General features: G+C 49.2%; 1 protein-coding gene across 2 annotated transcripts in view; it reads right to left on the bottom strand.

The window, feature by feature from the left end:
* Nucleotides 1-416: 416 nt before the first annotated feature.
* COL6A2 (collagen type VI alpha 2 chain) overlaps nucleotides 417-17,867 on the bottom strand; it is a 28,401-nt gene continuing 10,950 nt past the window's right edge. The window contains exons 13-28 of one of the 2 annotated variants that reach the window (XM_064452221.1): nucleotides 17,669-17,731; nucleotides 16,664-16,753; nucleotides 15,743-15,805; nucleotides 15,294-15,356; nucleotides 15,095-15,157; nucleotides 14,501-14,563; nucleotides 14,026-14,076; nucleotides 13,585-13,620; nucleotides 13,153-13,215; nucleotides 12,845-12,907; nucleotides 12,523-12,558; nucleotides 12,222-12,267; nucleotides 11,487-11,639; nucleotides 10,776-11,228; nucleotides 10,412-10,450; nucleotides 417-2,004 (exon numbers count right to left, since the gene is read on the bottom strand). In XM_064452221.1, coding sequence (XP_064308291.1) covers nucleotides 1,397-2,004; nucleotides 10,412-10,450; nucleotides 10,776-11,228; nucleotides 11,487-11,639; nucleotides 12,222-12,267; nucleotides 12,523-12,558; nucleotides 12,845-12,907; nucleotides 13,153-13,215; nucleotides 13,585-13,620; nucleotides 14,026-14,076; nucleotides 14,501-14,563; nucleotides 15,095-15,157; nucleotides 15,294-15,356; nucleotides 15,743-15,805; nucleotides 16,664-16,753; nucleotides 17,669-17,731 — 1,953 coding nt within the window. In that variant the 3' untranslated portion in view covers nucleotides 417-1,396. Of the gene's footprint in view, nucleotides 2,005-2,037; nucleotides 7,553-10,411; nucleotides 10,451-10,775; nucleotides 11,229-11,486; nucleotides 11,640-12,221; nucleotides 12,268-12,522; nucleotides 12,559-12,844; nucleotides 12,908-13,152; nucleotides 13,216-13,584; nucleotides 13,621-14,025; nucleotides 14,077-14,500; nucleotides 14,564-15,094; nucleotides 15,158-15,293; nucleotides 15,357-15,742; nucleotides 15,806-16,663; nucleotides 16,754-17,668; nucleotides 17,732-17,867 lie in introns of those variants that run through there. The other variant, XM_064452222.1, reaches the window with a different exon arrangement.

The raw sequence follows: 17,867 nt of genomic DNA, 5'->3' as shown, positions 1-17,867 counted from the left end.
ACAACCCCCTCAAAGAGGGGCACCTGAAGACCCCTGCTCTCCTCACCCATGAACAGGGAGGAATATGAAGCAGGTGAGGAATGAAGACATGGTCTTTGTCATGCTGAGGGACCACAGTTTGATGAGCACTTTGGGGGTGCAGGGCCAGGGGGCAGAGGAACAGGTCTGCAAGGGGACTGCTGGAGACAGCAGGGAGAGCTGGAGAGGCCCTATCAGCATCCTGTGGTTCTTCAGGTCCTCAGCAGTGCCCCATGACCCCTGTGCTGCAAGGACCCCTGGCCTTCTCCTCCTTGTGAGGAGAGGCAGAATACAAACTTATCTGGACTCACCAGCTTAGCACCAGGAGAATCAGCTGCTCATTAAAAATAATTAAAGAAAGAAGAGAAACTACAGAATAAAGAGGCTTTTTTTCAGGATAGGGTGAAAAGAGTTTATTTGTTTATTTTTGCAGACAGCACAATTCAAGTTAAAATCTGGGCATTGCTCAGCAGATACCAGTGGGAAGAAGGCACCATGGTTGCTTTAAGTGCATTGGGAAGACAGAGAGGCAGCTCCAGTGGCTGCCCAGTATTTTGTGAGATGCTGGGAGGCATGCTGCTCCTCTCAGCCAGAATTTTGGGTGCAGTAATAAATGAACAGGTTCTGATGAAAGTCAGAATGGCAGAAGGAAGCAAGGGAGACATGGCCCACAGAAAAATTAAAATCTGAAAGATGATCTGTGAAATTTCGGATAGATAGAGCCTCAGAAGGAGCATCTACAGACAACTGTAGAAGGCATCAAAACCTCTCACCATCCCATTGCTCCCAGGAAAGAGGAACAAGCCACCAAGGGCCACACAAAAGGAAAATAAGTCGCTGACCATTTCAAGCAGCATGTTGTGTGCTATAAACTCACTCAGTTCTCTCAGGGCAGAAGTACCGAGAGAACAGAAAAGATGAGATAATCTGAAAAACGGTTTGCTAAAGAACAGGGGTTGTCACAACCATAAAGCTCCTTACAAGGACACTGAGGGATACTGAGAGTTTTTGAAAGCTAGAGATGATCATTTGTCCTGCTACACTGGAAAGGTTTCTCACTTCTTTGACAAGCCCTCCTAGGATTACAGTACATAAGAAAGGCATGGCTTAGTGTGTGTAAAGCTTTACAGAAGTATGTCTCATGGCTCTGTATCCTGCTTTGGTCTTGGTTTTAATTAGCACCATAAATGTAAGATACGTGACTTTTCATCATGAAAATAAAAAGAAAGCTCTGGATTTTGGCTAGAAAGAAGGACCCAGAGGGCAGCTGTTCTGGGCCAGCTCAGAGTTGCTAGCAACCATACAGAAGGAAGAAAACAAAACAGATAATATCAGGGTGTGTATACTGGTGAGAGGAGGACATGTGCACTTCCTTCATTCAACATATCCACTTAATGAACCTGTCGAAGAAGCTGGGCTGGGAGAGGCTGTCATAGTCCTTCTCCCGGAAGATGGCTGCCCGGTCCCCGAGGCCAAGCTTCAGCAGGACATCCATGTCTACATCACTCCCAAGAGCCACTACTGTGGGCATGACATCTTGCTTCTTCATGGAATTGATGGCCTCCTCGAGGTTCTTGCTTCCTGTGATGCCATCAGTGATGAAGACGAAGGAGAGCTCAGCATTGCGCCGGGCGAGTCGCTGCCCATCTCCAGGGCTGAGCACAATGTTGTTGATGGCATGTATGATGGCTGACCCGATATTGGAGGATGAGTCCAGGTACTTGATCTGTGCTAGGGCATTGGAGATTTCCGTCAGGTTGTAGGTCAGTGGGAAGACCACATCCTGGTCCCTCTCACTGCCATACTGCAGCAGTGCAATCCGGGCATTCATGTTGTCACTGTTGCTCCTGGCTAACGTGAGCTGTTGGGCCACCTCCTCCACAAAGTGGTGGGCCCTGTGGAAATTTTGCTCCCCAATCCTTTCAGAGCCATCAAGCAAGAAAACGACGTCAACAGGGCGCTGTGTGCACTGGGCCACTGCAAGCTCTGCAGGAGAAAGAAGAATACAAGAGTTGGGAGCATAAGAAAGCCTACAGGATAAGGTTGGGGCTTGCTTCAGGCAGTGTAGGTTGGAACCTGTGCATCTTTGTCCAAAGAAGGACCAGCCCCACTCTGCTGCCAAAGCCTGTCTTTCATATTGGCTTCTGATTCCCTCAGATCTTGGACACTAGGTCTTAATGAATGTTAATTCTGGGGCCTGTGAGAGGTTTGTGCATTTCAGTCCCAGAATAACATCCACCTTCTTACAGCAGTGCCCAGCTCTTATCTGTAACAGGAATATCCAGAGATTAGTGTCAGGCAGTGTCTGCAAACCTCTTGGTTACTTCTAGAGAATGGTTTACTTTCAGAGTTACTTTTCATACACAGATTTGTAGGATGAAAGCTGTTTTCATACCTTTCACCCAGATTAGTTTAATCAGCAATCACTAATTCCCGAAGAGCTCATAAGGGTTGGGTCATATGGTTGGAAAACAAGACTATCCTTGTTGATGTACCTGTATGTAGTAAAGCGGCATTTGTAATACATAACAGATCAATATTTGAGTGAAACACAGTGGGACATTGTTCTTCAGTCACTCAGAACAGGACCTGTCCACAAAGTGGGCATGTGGGCATTTGAATACACACAGTGAATGAACTCAGAAGAAAAAGGAGAAGAAAATAGCAATCTTTGGAGACAGCTGTTAATTAGGGACCATTATTTCATTCCTTTGCAGTAGTTATGTGTATTGCATTTGGTGTTCCTCTGCATGCACTGCTTCTGCGAGAAACACTTCCATTACTGAACTGTTGAATTTTCTTCTTCTTGAGTTTCCCTCTCTGCTGAAAGCACCAGTCAGGAATACGATTGCAACAGCAGTATTGATTTGTGATGTACATGCTGCGGCTGGCGCCCCCTGAGGTGGCAGCAGGGCAATGGTCTGCAATTCTGTCAATCAATTCTGTGCCTTTAAGACCGGATCTTGAAAGTCCTGGAGCTAATGTCATGTTGTGTTGTGTGACTGGAAAGGAGTGGGACATTCTGGAGCAACCCCAGCTTGAGCATCCGTTTCTGGCAACAAAGGGTGACTTTTGGGATAGGAGTATCACATTAGGTTGAATTTCTGTCCTGTGAGCAAATCCAACTTGACAAGAGCTGAATGCTGTTAGATCTGGATTAAGCATGGCAGGGTGCTGAACTGGTATAATTCCTTGTATGAGCTGAGCAGCGAATGCTCAGTATTGTAAATTCTCAGTGAGTAAACTTACTGTTTAGTACATTAGTACTATGTGTGTAGTTAACATTCAGCAAACTGCAAAGTTATATTTTCAGCAAAACAGATATATGCACTCTTGAGACTACAGAGACAGTGTGAAACGTGAATCCCACAGCACAAGATAGTGTAGCAGAAGGCGTGATGGTGCATATCATTGCACTCACAGACTATTTGGCACCACTTCCATCCATCCATCTATGATAAAAGTCAAACCTGATGTAGGAACTTCTGCTGGGACTTGTGGCTTAACCTAACTCGTTGGACATTGCAAAAGTCCATGGTTGTTTCTGTATCATGTTCCCTGACCTTGTAGATTGGCATTTCTCCTTAGTTCACACTGTAAAACATATCTACAACGATGGCATGCCTTGAATAGAGCTTCCGGGATGTTGTCTTACTGGGAACAATAGGCTTCTGCAATGCCAGTTCTGACTGCAGTAGAAACAAATCTCAAAGCAATGCTTTTTCCCCCATGGGCTTTCTGAATATCACAGTTTGAAATACTTCACTCCTTTAAGGCAGTAAAGATACTGCCTTAAGTACTCACCTCTACCCCACCTTCCTTGAGAAATGTTCTCTAAAAGTACATTGATGCTGCAGTTCCCAGTGTGCAGGCGCTGCTGCCAGAAGGATACTTTGCCTTGGCAGCACCTGCACTACTGGTCCTCACCAGCTCTGTGCAGTCATGGAGTGGGGGAAGGAAGGCAGATATGCCCCTTGTAACCACACAGTCCAAAATCTACACAGGGGTCTGCAAAAGCAGGTGGAAGCGAGTGCGTGGGAGTAATGGCTGCATATCATGTTTGAGAGTGTTACCAGTCTGTCTCCCCTGACACTTGTCTATATGCAGTCATGTTTCTTGAGACAACAAGCAAGATTGACCCGCCTCCCGCATGACCCAAAGCAAGCCTTAAGAGCTTCTAGTTAAGCAGACCATGGCTGAGAGCAGCACCACTCCATGGAGCTTCAGTGAGAGTGTAATGAATGTGTGGCTCTCCAGGAAGCCTTTACTGCAGGAGAACTTCTGAGTTACTCCGTTGCTGCTCAGCCCTCATGGTTGGGGAGGGCTGCCTTCAAGCTATGTGATAAGATGCCTTTATGTACGAGTTATCCCATGGGAACATAACAGGTACAAGGCAGTGCAGCACAACTTTGGGTTTTTCCTGTTCAGTGTCATGCTTCAGTTGAAGCTTGTTCCTGTTTCTGGGAGTCTGAGGACCCAAGTGGCCTTTCCTGCAGCAAGGAACAAGACTCTTGTCCTTAACTGGGAGATAAGCTCTCAAAGGCACCACCATGAATTAGGCCAACTAAAATCTTCACATCATAATTAAAATTGGAGCACCAGTCCTTCTCACGCGGCTTACAGCAAGTCACAAATGCCTGCAGCTCACTGTACTGCATAGCATATGCTAGGACACAGCTGAGGACATCTAAAAACGGTAGCACAAAAAGCAGAAACACCATCGATTTTACTGCCATTAGAAACCCATCTAGTTACGTGCACCCATTCACATCATGTTCCTGCTTCTTCTAAAACCTGGATAACTTGCATTTCCTCTATTGTTTCACAGTGTTGACAGCAGAAATGAAAGTGACAGTGAGATGGGGACTGGCCTCCTAGCCCTTTCTGGGTCCTTTCCCTTTCACAACCCCTCCTGTGTCTTTGGGGAGGTGTGGACCCAACCCCTGATCTGTGCCCTTTCTTTGCCCAAGAGCTTCACTGAAGGAACTGCTGCTGTAATGAAATCTATCTGGTTTTACCAGAGGGATTAGCCAGGATTATGTTAGCAAACCACCACTACATCCACTTCCCTCTGTCTAACAAGGGCCAATGTAAATACTGCTCAGGCAAAGACTTCTTTCTCTCTCTTTTTTTTTTTTTTTTTTTTTTTGTTTCCATAATGAGCTGAAGGTTTTTGAGAAGTAAAAAAGTTTGTTTCCAATGTTGCACTGCTTTGCTAGGAAATATTTCCAAAGGAAATGAACTAAACATCCACTGTGTGATGACGTCTAAACCCCCTTTGCTGAAGTCTTGCCAAATCCTTGTCTCATTCAGCAAGATGTCCCAGACCTAAGATGTTCTTGTCAGATCACTGTTTCTTTGGGGCTTTTCCTCTAGCATCATGGCTGGGGCAGCTTAATTACTCTGAGTTCAATCTTCTTTCTTACATCCCAGCAGGCTAAGTCACATGCTACTTTTGGGGTAAAATTAAAAACAGGGTAGGGAGCTTGGCTTTGCACAGACTATCTTGAATTATGTGGATTACAACCAGATGCTAGCATATGGACTGAGACACAGGCAGATCCTCATTACTTTGCCTTCACCTAAAACTCTGAGCACACCATTTAAAGCTCTCTGAACAAATCTCCTCCATTATATGCCAACAGCAGAGTTCTCTGAGGTCCATGTCCCTATAGACTAGAAGCAAAAAGTGCTGAAACTTTGAGAGAAAGACTGTTTTTATGCAGCACGTCTGGCCTGCATGTGTGCTGAGCAACAGAAACACATCCCTGCATACCTGTCACTGCGCGGCTTCTAGCCTAGTCTGGCAAGCCCCAGATGTTGAAAACACTGCAAGAAGTTGCAGTGGGCAAATTCCTCATTCAAATTCCCATGCCTGAGCTTGGAAATTGGGTCCACATTGCACACCTGGAAACATTACAGCCCAACCACATTTTTGAAGACCATACCTCTCCCTTCTGCCCATTAAATATGACATTTGCTCAGCATACTTTATTGCAATAATACCATGTCAGTTAGAGAGGCTGCAAAATTCACTTGATGGCAGTAAACACTTCTACTCTTGTGCCTGCACACAAAATACTCTTTTCTCTTCTTACAACTTGAAAGGGCAGTAGTTATTCTGGAGGCAGTCACCTGCCTGAATTTTTGTAAAAACCAGGGGCAGATGAGCTCATGGATATATCACTTCTTGTCTAAAAACATGTACCCTCAGCGCAAGTGGTGGGTCTGTAGTCTCGCTGGCCCAAACTAGGACTGGGTATGGATTGAATGGGTTATACTACAAGTTTAAATACTTGCTTTTAAATAGCTCATGTAATGTATCACAGAGGTTTGACTGTGCAGTCATGGATTTTTGCTTTGAACTGCCTGGTCCTACATAACCTCTGCCTCTTGGATATGAACAGGTACACATTGCTAATTAAGACAGAAGAAACACAAATGTACAAGCAGAGAAAAAGGCAGAGGGAGCTCATACAGTTTCTGAGAGAAGCACTCTCCAGGTTTTGTGTGCTCTTGATGGAAAGCCAGGGTTGCTCCCTCTCCCGTACTATTTGTTCTCTTCCCTCAGTATCCCCAGCTGCCCACTGAATGGTTGTACAGAGACACTCACTGCAGTGAGAGGAGATGCACCTTGCTTTGCCAGTCTTGCCACACAAATGGTTTGCAGCACCTGAAGACAGCCCTCACTCTAACGCAGCAAGAGGATGCAGAAGATACTTCAGAAGTGGTCAGCAAATGCATATGTAGGAAGGCATGAGAAAAGCATAGTTAGGCTCTCCGCAAATTAGGAGCTCGCTCTGGCCCTCAGCCCACGTGCATGCCAGCAGTCTCCTTGGTGGAGCCTGGTGCTCATGTACAGCTGAGGGCTGGGACACACTAACCTGCCAGAGCAGGGTTGGAGCACGGGAGGGCTGGAGGGGAGCAGCATGGCTGGCTCAGAGACCAAGGCAATGCAACTCGTCTGCAGAAAAGCAGTGGGTAAAACAAAAGCATCTCTTGACATCACTGGAGAAAGCCGCCATGCTCATCAGCCAGCCAAGCCAGAGAGGACTGCCCCTTGTGTCATATCCCTGGCTAAGCACAACCAAGCTGTTTCACTGCCTGTGTTTATCCTAAACTAGAAGCATCTACCAATGTACCTGTCCCCTCTGCCAAACAGGCACTCAAGGAAAGACAATTACCACCTCCACTCAGCCTCTGCCTCCACCCACTTCATGTGATCTCTAACAGAGATATCAGCAAAGCCCTAGCACGGTTTCTGGGTCCCCCACAATCTCGCTGTGCACCATTTTGAAGGTGTCAATGAACAAGTCCATCCACTCTTGCCGCTCATTTCCAGTGGCAAACTTGGCTTTTTCGGCGGTAAAGGCCAAAGTGGCCACCAGCTGGGTGTACATGCTGGGGTCCTGGGTTTCCCGCGTGGAGTTTAGGAACTGGGCGATCGAATGTATGGTGCTGGGGAAATCTATGTTGACTCCCTCTTCCATGGGGCGGAAAATAAGTGGGTTTACGTTCCCAGGGTTCCTGTAATCTGCAAGTGAGCGTCAAAAGAATATTTTCAGGGCTTGCTAGCAACTGCTGCGTCTCTGAATGCTACCTGGCTTTCCTACGTGCACTGCACCAGAGAAGAACAAGGCTAATGAGGGACAGAGAAGTAAAGACCAAAGCCAGATTTTAAACCTTTCTGCAACTTTTACGTCTGAGGAACCATGGGATTTGTGCCAAAACCAATCACACATCAACCAAGAGACATCAGAAAATTAAATGAAACCTTAACTGCCCAGTTCCTTCCCACTCATCCAGCATAGGCATGATGGAGAAAGAGCAGCACTGAGGAAGAGGGCCACAGGGTCCACCTTCTTTCTGCGTATGGGCTTCAGCCATCATGTAGCTTTGAACTCTGCTATGTGCAAACTGTATACATGATGCTGTACAGCCAGAAAGACATCTAAGAGACAGCATTATGTGGACTCCTTGCCTGGCACTCAGCCCCTGTGCTTTGGCTAGAGTCACTGCCCTGAGGTGTGCAATGCCCCTGTGCAGTGTCCAGGTGAGCCAGGACTCTGAGAGCCTCTGTCTCCACCTGGCTGTGCTGAACTTAAATTCAAATAACATACCAAAGCTCAAAGCCTTTTGCATGGGTTAGAAACAGTGTCACAGAGCACCATGCAATTTCTATTGAAGCAAGCAGTCAGTTCAGATTTGCTCAGCATTTAACCCATTTAACACTCCCGCATCCTGTTAGCACTGCAGTAATTGATGGGCGGTATCATGGAGAAAAGGGTCTGCCCTGAAAACAGGAAAACCTGGATTTCCTTAGGCAAAGTACTGAGGTAGCACACCTTCACCTACAGGTGTGAACATGAAGTGGTGAAGTCCCTGTTTTTACAGGGCAGCAGGGAGGAAGCCAGGGTATAAATACATGTCCCTCTCTGTGCTCTGCTGACAATACCCAGGCTGGAGCTGGGGTACCTGGCATGAGCAATTGATTTGCTCCTTAAGGTGCCAAGCCTTCAACCCTGACAGCAATGGACCAAGAACAGGGCTGGGTGTAGCTGCCTCCCTGACCTAAACCAGTCTATGACTGGACACACATTGGATCTACACAAAGCTCACTCACATACCCTGTGAAGGGCACCATCTCCAGCCAAAGGGTTTGCATGTGAATTGGCACCAGCTCTTGAGATGTCCTCAGAGAACCAGAGGAAGCTGAGCACTGAGCAGAGAAGCTCCAGGCTCTGTCACATTGCCTTATGTCACATCCCTTCCAACACGTTCCCTTGCTACTAGGCAAGTGTGATCATTGCAAATCCTTCTAAACAATGACAGCAATCATTATGGACCATCTGGGTGTGGCAGGTGGAAGGCGCTTTGCCCAAAGGCCCCAGAATCCCTGGGTATCACTCCACCTCCCATGTCCTCTGGGGTGCAGGTATAGGGCCTGCATGTGACCTGGCATGTCTATGGCATGGCTTGAGGTATTTGCCCAAGAGAGACCCCCCTCTCAGGTGCCTCCTCAAGCCATTTCTGCTCTGGTACCCAGGACTGTCAGGTATCAGCAACCTGTTCTCACCTTGCATCAGGAACAGAAACACCCAAGTGCACTACAGGGAAAGGACCACCAACTTCACCTTGCTTTGGACAGCTTTGGTGGCCCAAGCCTAGGAGAACATGAGTGCACCTGCAGTGTTCCTCAGAAATGGGGCGGCTGCAAAGACCAAAAGCTTTGAAGACACCTGAGAAGTCACCAGTGTGGCATGGGGAAGTCGCCTCCTTGTGCACAGATCTGCAGGACAAAGCTCCTCAGAGGACACGGCAGAGGAGCCTGTGTGGATAGCTCAGCATCATGGTTGGACATTGGGCTATCTGCATGGCCAGGTGCAAATACTCATAATACTAGTGAGAGATTTTAGATGGGAATAATTATAGCTTTTCTGTCTTCAGGTTTCTAAGCATCCTTGGACCGGTTTTCCTTTGTTTTGTATGGAAATGAAGGGACTTTGAAAATGAAATTTGAGATTCTGTATAATAGTGAGTTGAAGCTGAGGACTTAGACAAAAACATTCATGGCAAGAGTAGAAATAAAAATTGCAAGAACTAGCAAAACTTTGTGCCCTATAGGCTTTGTGTATATCAGCAAATAGTGCATCTGTTGTATTTAAACAGGCACAGAGACTCAGACAGACAGGATCTCTAGGAATTCAGGTTGCAGATCTGCCCCTTCACAAGCAAAATGGGATTGAGTAAAGCTACCTGCAGCAAACAGCAGCCATCTCCTTTATACCAGAGGATCCTTACAGCCTTTTCTCCTTTAATCCAACATCCTGAGTTAATTGTTAATTAAATACAGCCAGCGTTAGAGAAGCCAAAGCTTTGGATCCACTATGGTGCCATTTTCCAAACAGTCCCTACCCCCTGCTCTGCCCTTGTGACTCCCAAGGAGCATCCTGCCCAGTGCTGCAGGCTGGGCTCTGCATTTTTAAGGTCACATAGGTGGGAGAGTTTAGCAAGGGAGTTTTGACTTGATGTACAATAGAGACATGGAACAAGTGAGAAATTGATTGCTGAGTTGGAGGTCAAAACCTGGTGGCTTCTAGGAATTGGGACAGGAACAAATATCAGGGCTGAACCATGCTGGTGCACTAATACAGTGTACTAATATGGTGCACTAATATGGTGTACCTACCTGTGCAAAGAACTGAGATGGCAAAAAAGCAGGAGATGAAAACCTGGAGCCCCTCCTCATGTAAAGTAACACTATTTCCCAAACACCTGCCATCCAAAGGGAATGAACAGGCTTGCACACCCACCTCCCACTCCTGAGCCTTGTGCACTCTCTCCCAGACCTATCACTTTGTGCAGACAGCATGAAGCTACTTGTAATTTTTACCTGTCTGACAAGGCAGCTCAGGGCAGACGATCTGTGGATCTGGAAGGAAATAAACGAGGAAAACTGAGTGATGTGCTGCAAGACACCTTCATGGCTTGCACAGTCAGGGTGGCAGGAGGAAGTCTTCTACAAGGGGAAAGGATTCCAAAGGACTGCCCCAAAAGGCTGGCCCATATCTGAGGAAGGACTGTTTATCCAGGGCTACATAAAGGTCAGCCCCCCACATGAATAAGCCAGCTTATGAGCTACTGGCCAACCTGCTGGCACACAGTGCCTCTGCAATTGTTGCTATGCACTATATATGCCCCCCCAACCCAAACCCTGGAGGGTGAAAACTCCAGTTCCAGTAAGAACAGGTACAGACCTGGGCAGAGCACATCCTCCATCTTGTCAATGAATTCCTCTGCCACTAGGTCTGAGAAAAGCCTCATCTTCTGGACTCGCTGGGGTTCATTGCAGGCAATGGAGACCAGGGTCTCACTCTGTTCTGGCTGATCAAACATGTCTCCAATGCCAATGGTGTTGACAACCACATCTCTACCACAAAGAGCCCCTAGGTTCTTGTCATCATCCCGGGGGTCGTAGCGCCCATCTGTGATCACCACAGCAAACACTTGGGCTTTCTCTCGCCTGCTTTCTTTGATGAGCTTGTTGTAGGCAAACTGAAGAGCAGACGGTGTCCAGGTGCCTCCAGCAATCCACTCCAGGCGCTTCACTGCTTCCTTGAAGCTCGACAGTGAATCAATGCGCTCATCATCAAGCTTGATGGCTTCGAAGGTCCCCTCGTGACTGTACTGCACCACCCCAACACGGGCACCTGCCAATGAAGTGTCACATTACTTGGCTTTGCATCCTCAGTGAAAGGTGGAGAAAGTCAGCAAACTTTCCTATCAGCAAAGAGCTGCTTGATTGGCCTACAAAGCTGGGAAGGGAAGAGGGAAGAGCAGAAACTGCTGTGAAAATGCTGGACAAATGGATTGCAGCCCAGGGCAGCTATAGACAAATGTGGAAGCTGGAGGGATTCCAGACCCTTTTCTTTTCCCCATGACCCACTTTGTCCCTACACAGTCCAGACCTGTCTGTGACTTGGGGTCTTTGGCAATAGAGCCCAGCCGGCTGACCACGTTGACAACAAAATTTTTTTCCAGGGTGAAGTTGGTGTAGCCAATACTTTCTGAGCTGTCTATGACGAACATGATGTCCAGGGCACCACAGCGCTTCTCACAGTCTGGGCAGAGGCACAGAAGGAGGAAAACACAAAGGTCAATGGTGATGGGAACAAAAGTCACCAGGGCAGAAGATACCATCTATGGGAAGATGGAGACAATTAGCATCACACCAAGCATCCACAGTGTTTGTGGTGCTGCCCACAGACAGCAGCATAGGGAGGATTTTACATGCATCTTTCTGGTGATATATATCGAAATAAACCTTTTTAATATTGCTGTATAATACACTCTATCCTATCATCTGGACCATGCAGGTCTATATTACAGCTCACTGTTCCTGCGATGGCAGAGCTAAATTTTGGGAGGTAAGACAGGCTGTCCCTGCAGTGCCACTGTACTCAGTGGTGGGCTTGGACCAGGGTGAAGAAGGAACGACTTCCCATGGTGTCTCCTCTGCAGGATGTAGCACTGTGCAGAACAGCAAAGAGCCTACTGTACCAGTGGCTCAGTGCAAAGGGCAGCTCACAGAGCAAAGCTCCCTCGAGAGAGCTCCCAAAGAAGGAGGCAGCCCCTGGTGACCAGTTTCCCTATTCCTCAAGTGGTCGTTCCCCTGCTCTGGGGAGAGTTGATGGTCTGCTCACCACAGCATCCGCACGTCTCTCGCACATAGGTCATCACGTCGCAGTCCTGCCAGCAAAGGGGTGCAGGGTGAATGCCTCCCTCCCTTACACAGCATCTGTCCCCTCTAAGGGAAAGGCTCCCCTTTCCCTTCCCACCCAGCCAGCCCCCTCCCTCTTTCCTTGGCTCCCATGGGAAGCCTCAGGCCACTTCTGCTGGGCAGCAGCAGGACCTGATGCCTTGTTTTGTTCTCAGGCTGTTCATGGCAAAGCCATGGTTGACCCTGGAAGAAGAGCACAGGGGCTCCAGACCAGTGCTACTTACAGTCAGGCCAGGATCTCCTGGTGGGCCGGGGGTCCCCTGTAAAAAGAGCACAGGGTTTCAGGTACGGTTTTCCCATAAATTCCCTTTTTGGAAACTAGACGTCAGAGCCATCAAAAACATGGCTTTTTGCAGAGGTCTGCCACTGGAAGGGTATGAAAGCCTGGCTGGGAGCTAGCAGACGTCTGGCAGCTGATGTCCCCTCCAGCAAACCCTGCTGCAGAGACACCCACTGGAGTCCTCTGGGCTTTAAAGCATCAAGGAGATGTGGGAAGGAGAGGAGGGAGCTGTAGCATTTGCTCAGACACAATGGCTGGTACTGTACCTCAGGGCCTGCTTCACCAGTTGGACCACGGGGTCCAGGCTCACCTCCTGGGCCAGGATCACCCTGGGGAAGAAGCAAAGCAGGGTCAAATACTTCCCTGCAAGGCTGGAAAGACAGCTGCTGGTGTTTGGGGATCCTCCTGACCCCTTCATCAGGCACAGCCCTGCTAAGTGTGGTCACCAGCCTGCCACAGCTGAGCCTGGGGACACAGGGCACGCAGGAGAGTGGGCAGCATTGTCCCCAGCACACCTGGCAGGGGTGTGGGAGGGGGACACTGACCCTGTGGGCAGTATGGGAAGTCTGCTTACCGGTTCCCCCTTCTCGCCTTTGGTCCCTTGCACTCCCTTTGGTCCAAGCTCACCTCTTCCTCCCTGCTCAATGGAAGGAGAAACAGATCCATCATGCAGCACATCTGGATGTGCTCAGGCAGAGGCACTACTGCTATGAGCCTGTCAAAAACACATGCCTGCCTAGCCCAGGAGACCACTTTCTAAACCAGCAGCTCAGCATAGAGCAAAGAAATGGTGTTTACATAGGCATTAACTAAGAATAAAGAAGTTTTGCAAAGCGTATTTCAGATGGTTTCAAAAGGAGATGGGCTTGGAAGAAACATCCAGGCTCTGCGGTTGCAGGGAATAGCCAGGGCAGCTGCCAGCAGGACACGGTCCTCAGCCATGCACCCGGAGGGTCAGGCAACAGCTACTCAGCATTTCACAGGCGACGGGGACAGACACACTCACCTTCAGTCCCTGCTGCCCCTTCTCACCCTTGTCACCCTGTGAAGGGAGAGGAGGGAGAGGTCAACACCCAACTGGTACTGGCCCCCACTGTGCCTGCATACATCCAAAGTCTGGAGTATACATCCAAAGTGAGGGGCACAAAGCTAAACAGCAGGTGTAACTTCAGGCTGGTGGTTGGGGTGGTGGGTGCAGCTACCTCCCCATCTCCGCTGTTGAGGCTGGGGTCCCCAGCACCTTTGCCACAAGGCTGATGGAGCCACAGCCAAGTTCAGTCCTGGTGTTCAACTCCCTCTCCTGCTTTGTGGACTTCACTTTTTTGTGACCCTGACCATTTTTCTTCTTCCTTCCCAGTTATCCCAGGCTGCTCAGCATCAACAGCAACCTCCACTGAAACAGGCTTCCTTGTGGTGTGTATGTCTGCACTGGACAAGACATACTTACCTGTGGTCCTCTGGGTCCAGGGTAGCTAAAGCCAGGTCTGCCTCTGTCACCCTTTGGTAGAAAAAAAATGACCTGTCAGAAACCAAACCCAGCCTTTCAGACCTGGCAATGCCAGCAACAGCCAGAGCTGTTTTCATCCCCTCTTGGGGTGAGACACCACCAGGAACCATGACTTCTGCAGCTGGCCCTGAAACACTGGGAGTGGCTGTGTGGAGTGAAGCTTCACAGGGTCTTGGGGACATTGCGTGCCAGGGACAGCCCTGAATCTGTGCAGAGTGAGGGATGTAATCATAGCTGCCTTGACCAGAGCACGACCTACACCTCTGCCCCATAGGGAGGCTCAACTTTGAGCCATTCAGTTTCTGAAGCACACAAGTTTCTGCAATGGAAACTGCCTTTTTTGGGGGGGTGGGGGGAATGGGGAAAGCACACAAAAATACCCTTTCAAATGCAGAGTTGCATTCAGGTACTTTACCTTTGGTCCTGGTGGTCCAGTGTCACCTCTTGGGCCCAAGTCACCAGGGTCCCCACGTGATCCCTGCAGGATAGTGTTGGAGGGAGCGGGTGAGGATGTTCCCTGCAGCAACCTGGCTGCATAGGAGACTGTGCTGGAGAACCCAACTCTTGAGATGATGCTGCAGGATCATCTCCCCTCCCAGTGAAGTTACTGTGATAGTAGCTGATTCAGCACTTGGGTTTCCGCATCCCATGGAGCCACATGGATGTCATGTCACTACTGCCATGGTGCTGGACTAACCACAGACCCAGGACAAATGGGCGCCCAGGAACCCACATCTTCCCTTGCCCTGTGACCATCTCTGAGGGTGCCTTCCATATTGTCATGGGAACACCTGGGACCAGGAGTGATGGAGAAGCAGGGACTCCTGGGTCTTGAGATTTTTCCTTGCCCCAGAGGCTACCTGGGGCTTCTGGGATAGTGTTTAGACTTCCTGGGAAAAGGTCAGGTAGGCTCCCCTTGGGAGGGATAGTGCAGCCAGCTTATGTCAGTAGGGCATGCTTTCACCACAGAGGGAAGACATGGTCATACAGATGCTCAAGGGTGACTTACTATCTTGCCTGGCTCTCCCACAGCACCTGAAGGGCCTCGGGGTCCTGGCAGTCCTTGGTCTCCCTGCAAAGCAGCAAGACACATGAACATACAGAGGCAGGTACAGGCAGGTGTGCATGAGAAAGCCAGGTGATCTGCTCCAGATGGCAGCAGTGCTCTCCCTCCCTCCTGGCTGTCACCAACCCCTCTTCATGCTTACCCTTGCTCCTTTGCTTCCAACCTCACCAGGCAGGCCGCGAGGACCCTCTGGGCCAGGATCTCCCTGTGAAGAGAGTAAAGATATTCCTGGTCAGGGATGTCTCCAATGCTGTCTGTGTGCATGGCAGTGCTCCTTGGAGAGAAAAGGTACAATGCCATCCTCAAATCTGGTGTTTTATTGCTTGAAACACAGTGTCAGGGCAGTGTGCCCTCTGAACATGTCTCTTTAGCCTCAAGCTTTGCTGCCCTTCATCTCATCTCTGGATCAAGCCCTGGAAGAGAAGGCTGTACCTGCTGCTGCCAGGGCAGGCAGTGGGCACAGTGGGAGCACAGCACACATGCAGAGCGCACTGGGATGGACAGTTCCTGGCTGGGCAGTAGCCCATCATGCATACCAGTCCTGTGCATCTTGGGGTCATTTGCAATGGTCTGGGTAGTTGCTTTACTCACCCTTTCTCCTTTGGCCCCAGGAGTGCCTTTGCTGCCTTTCGTTCCTGGATCTCCACGTCGACCCTTGGCAGACACAGGAAGTCATGTAAACAGGATGCAAAGGTGGATGCTACCTGAGCAGTGATGCCTGGCTGCCCTGCCCTCTCCCTCCTGACCCAAGAGATGTCTCCTTGGCCCCTTAGCAAGCATGTGCCTGGCAGCAGAGGAGCAGGGATGCCCATGCTGGCATTGCTTGGGGGATCTTGCCTTTGGCTTTTGGGAAGCCACAGTCAGACTGTTCTTTCAGGATGGTGGTAAAAGCAGTTGACCACAAACACTTGTGGTTCATTCCCTGAACTGCTTTATTCTGCTTTAATTCCAGCTCATTCAGTGTTGCTTTCCCCACTGCATCTTGCAAAAGGACACAAGCTGACCAGGCTCTGGCCTCCTCATGCTGGTGGAGCCATGCTGCTGATTCTGTCAAGGGATGTCACCTCCAACCCACTCCCCAGATTTTGCAGTGCCCCACCACATTAGCTTGGGTCTGTGTGGCACCATTGATGTCATGACACTGCCCTTTTCAGAGAGGTCTACTGTAAGAGCCACCAGATCTTGACTCTGTGAGCTCCTGTGAGAAGGCAAAGGTTTGGGGAACTTGCTAAAGTACAGCCAAAGGGTCTCTGGGCATCCACAGAGGTATTTGTGGTTACGTAGGAATACAAGATGCTTCTCTAAGGTAAAATGGTTAGCATCAGGCTTAGCATTATGGAAGTACTGCTCTAGGAAGATGGGGGAGACAAGGAGATCAGCATCTGCACATATTTTGGAATGCAAAAGGCAGGGAAGGCAAGCTAAATGGGGCAGTTTCTCAGAGCTCATCCATGAAACTGCATCAGGCTCCTGTGGTGTGCCCACTGTCCAGAGAGCTATTCAGACACTTACAGGCTCTCCTTTGGGTCCAGGAGGTCCTGTGTCACCTTTTCTTCCCTTTCTTCCAGCAGGCCCTTGAGCTCCAGGGTTGCCTGGAAGTCCCTTGGAGAAGAAAAATTACAATTTATCAGCAGAGAGGTCAAGGTGCACACAAACACACACCTCATGTCTTGTGTCAAGCTGTACACCTTGTGGATGTGTGTATGAGCTCACAACTTATGTTTCCACACACCTACCATGCCTACATGTCAAAGGTATGTGTACAGGCTCCAGTCTTGGAGCAGCGTGATGCTGTGTCATCTTTCCTCCATCAAGCAGTGCAAAGGGTTGTCAAGTCTTCCTTACAGCATCTGTCTAGCCCTGCCTAAAGCCAGAGGGCTATTTCAGCCTCCTCCACTATCTCTGAAGTAGCTGGCCATCAGCATAGCAACCCCTTTTGCTATAAGGTCAATTATAGTGGGTAAAGCCTGTGTTACATTTCTGAGAAATTAATCATTAACGCTTCCTCAGATTAATATAAACAGCCTGCAAACGCTGGCACTGCCACAAACACCGAGGAAGTCATGAGACTGTGGCAGGGTAAATCACAGCCCAATAGGGCATTTCCACCCAGGAGAAGATGGGAAAAGGAGGAAAGATGCAGCACAATGGATCAGCTAGGAAGATAAATCCTCTTAAGTCTATTTTGCCTGCTTTTCTCTGCTCTGGACAAATGTTCAGGACCCATTCTCCTTTCACTCTGGACAGCTGCAGGGATGTTGTGCAGTCCCCTCTCTTGTTGCCCACATGATGTTTCCTACTGTACTGGTGGGGACATGCATGGTGGAAGAGCTGACTCAACCACCCAGGGACTTGTACTGATGGGCTAATTTGCCATATCACCAGGATGTGTTGGCGAGCAGTCAGTTTTATACTGCACCTGCCCTGTGACCAGCAGCTGATACTGCTGCAGCTCCATGCCATGTGGAACAGACCCTGGTAAGACACTGCAGACATCCAAATGCTTCATGAACCTACCGGGCTTCCTTTTTCTCCTGGAGGTCCCGGGGGTCCGCTGCGACCAGGCCGGCCAGGATCTCCCTGAAATAGCCAGAGATCAATCAATGGTCATTGCCTGCATCATCATCAGCATGTTGTTGCACACCACTGATGTGCACCATGAGGAGCCCAAGGAGCACGGCCAGCAAGACTCTTCCTTCTGCTCCTGTGTCTGGTG

Source organism: Phalacrocorax carbo, chromosome 5 (assembly GCF_963921805.1).
Source record: "Phalacrocorax carbo chromosome 5, bPhaCar2.1, whole genome shotgun sequence".
NCBI lineage: Eukaryota > Metazoa > Chordata > Aves > Suliformes > Phalacrocoracidae > Phalacrocorax > Phalacrocorax carbo.
Note: the sequence above shows the minus strand (reverse complement) of the source record. Positions and strands in the feature narration are given on the sequence as shown.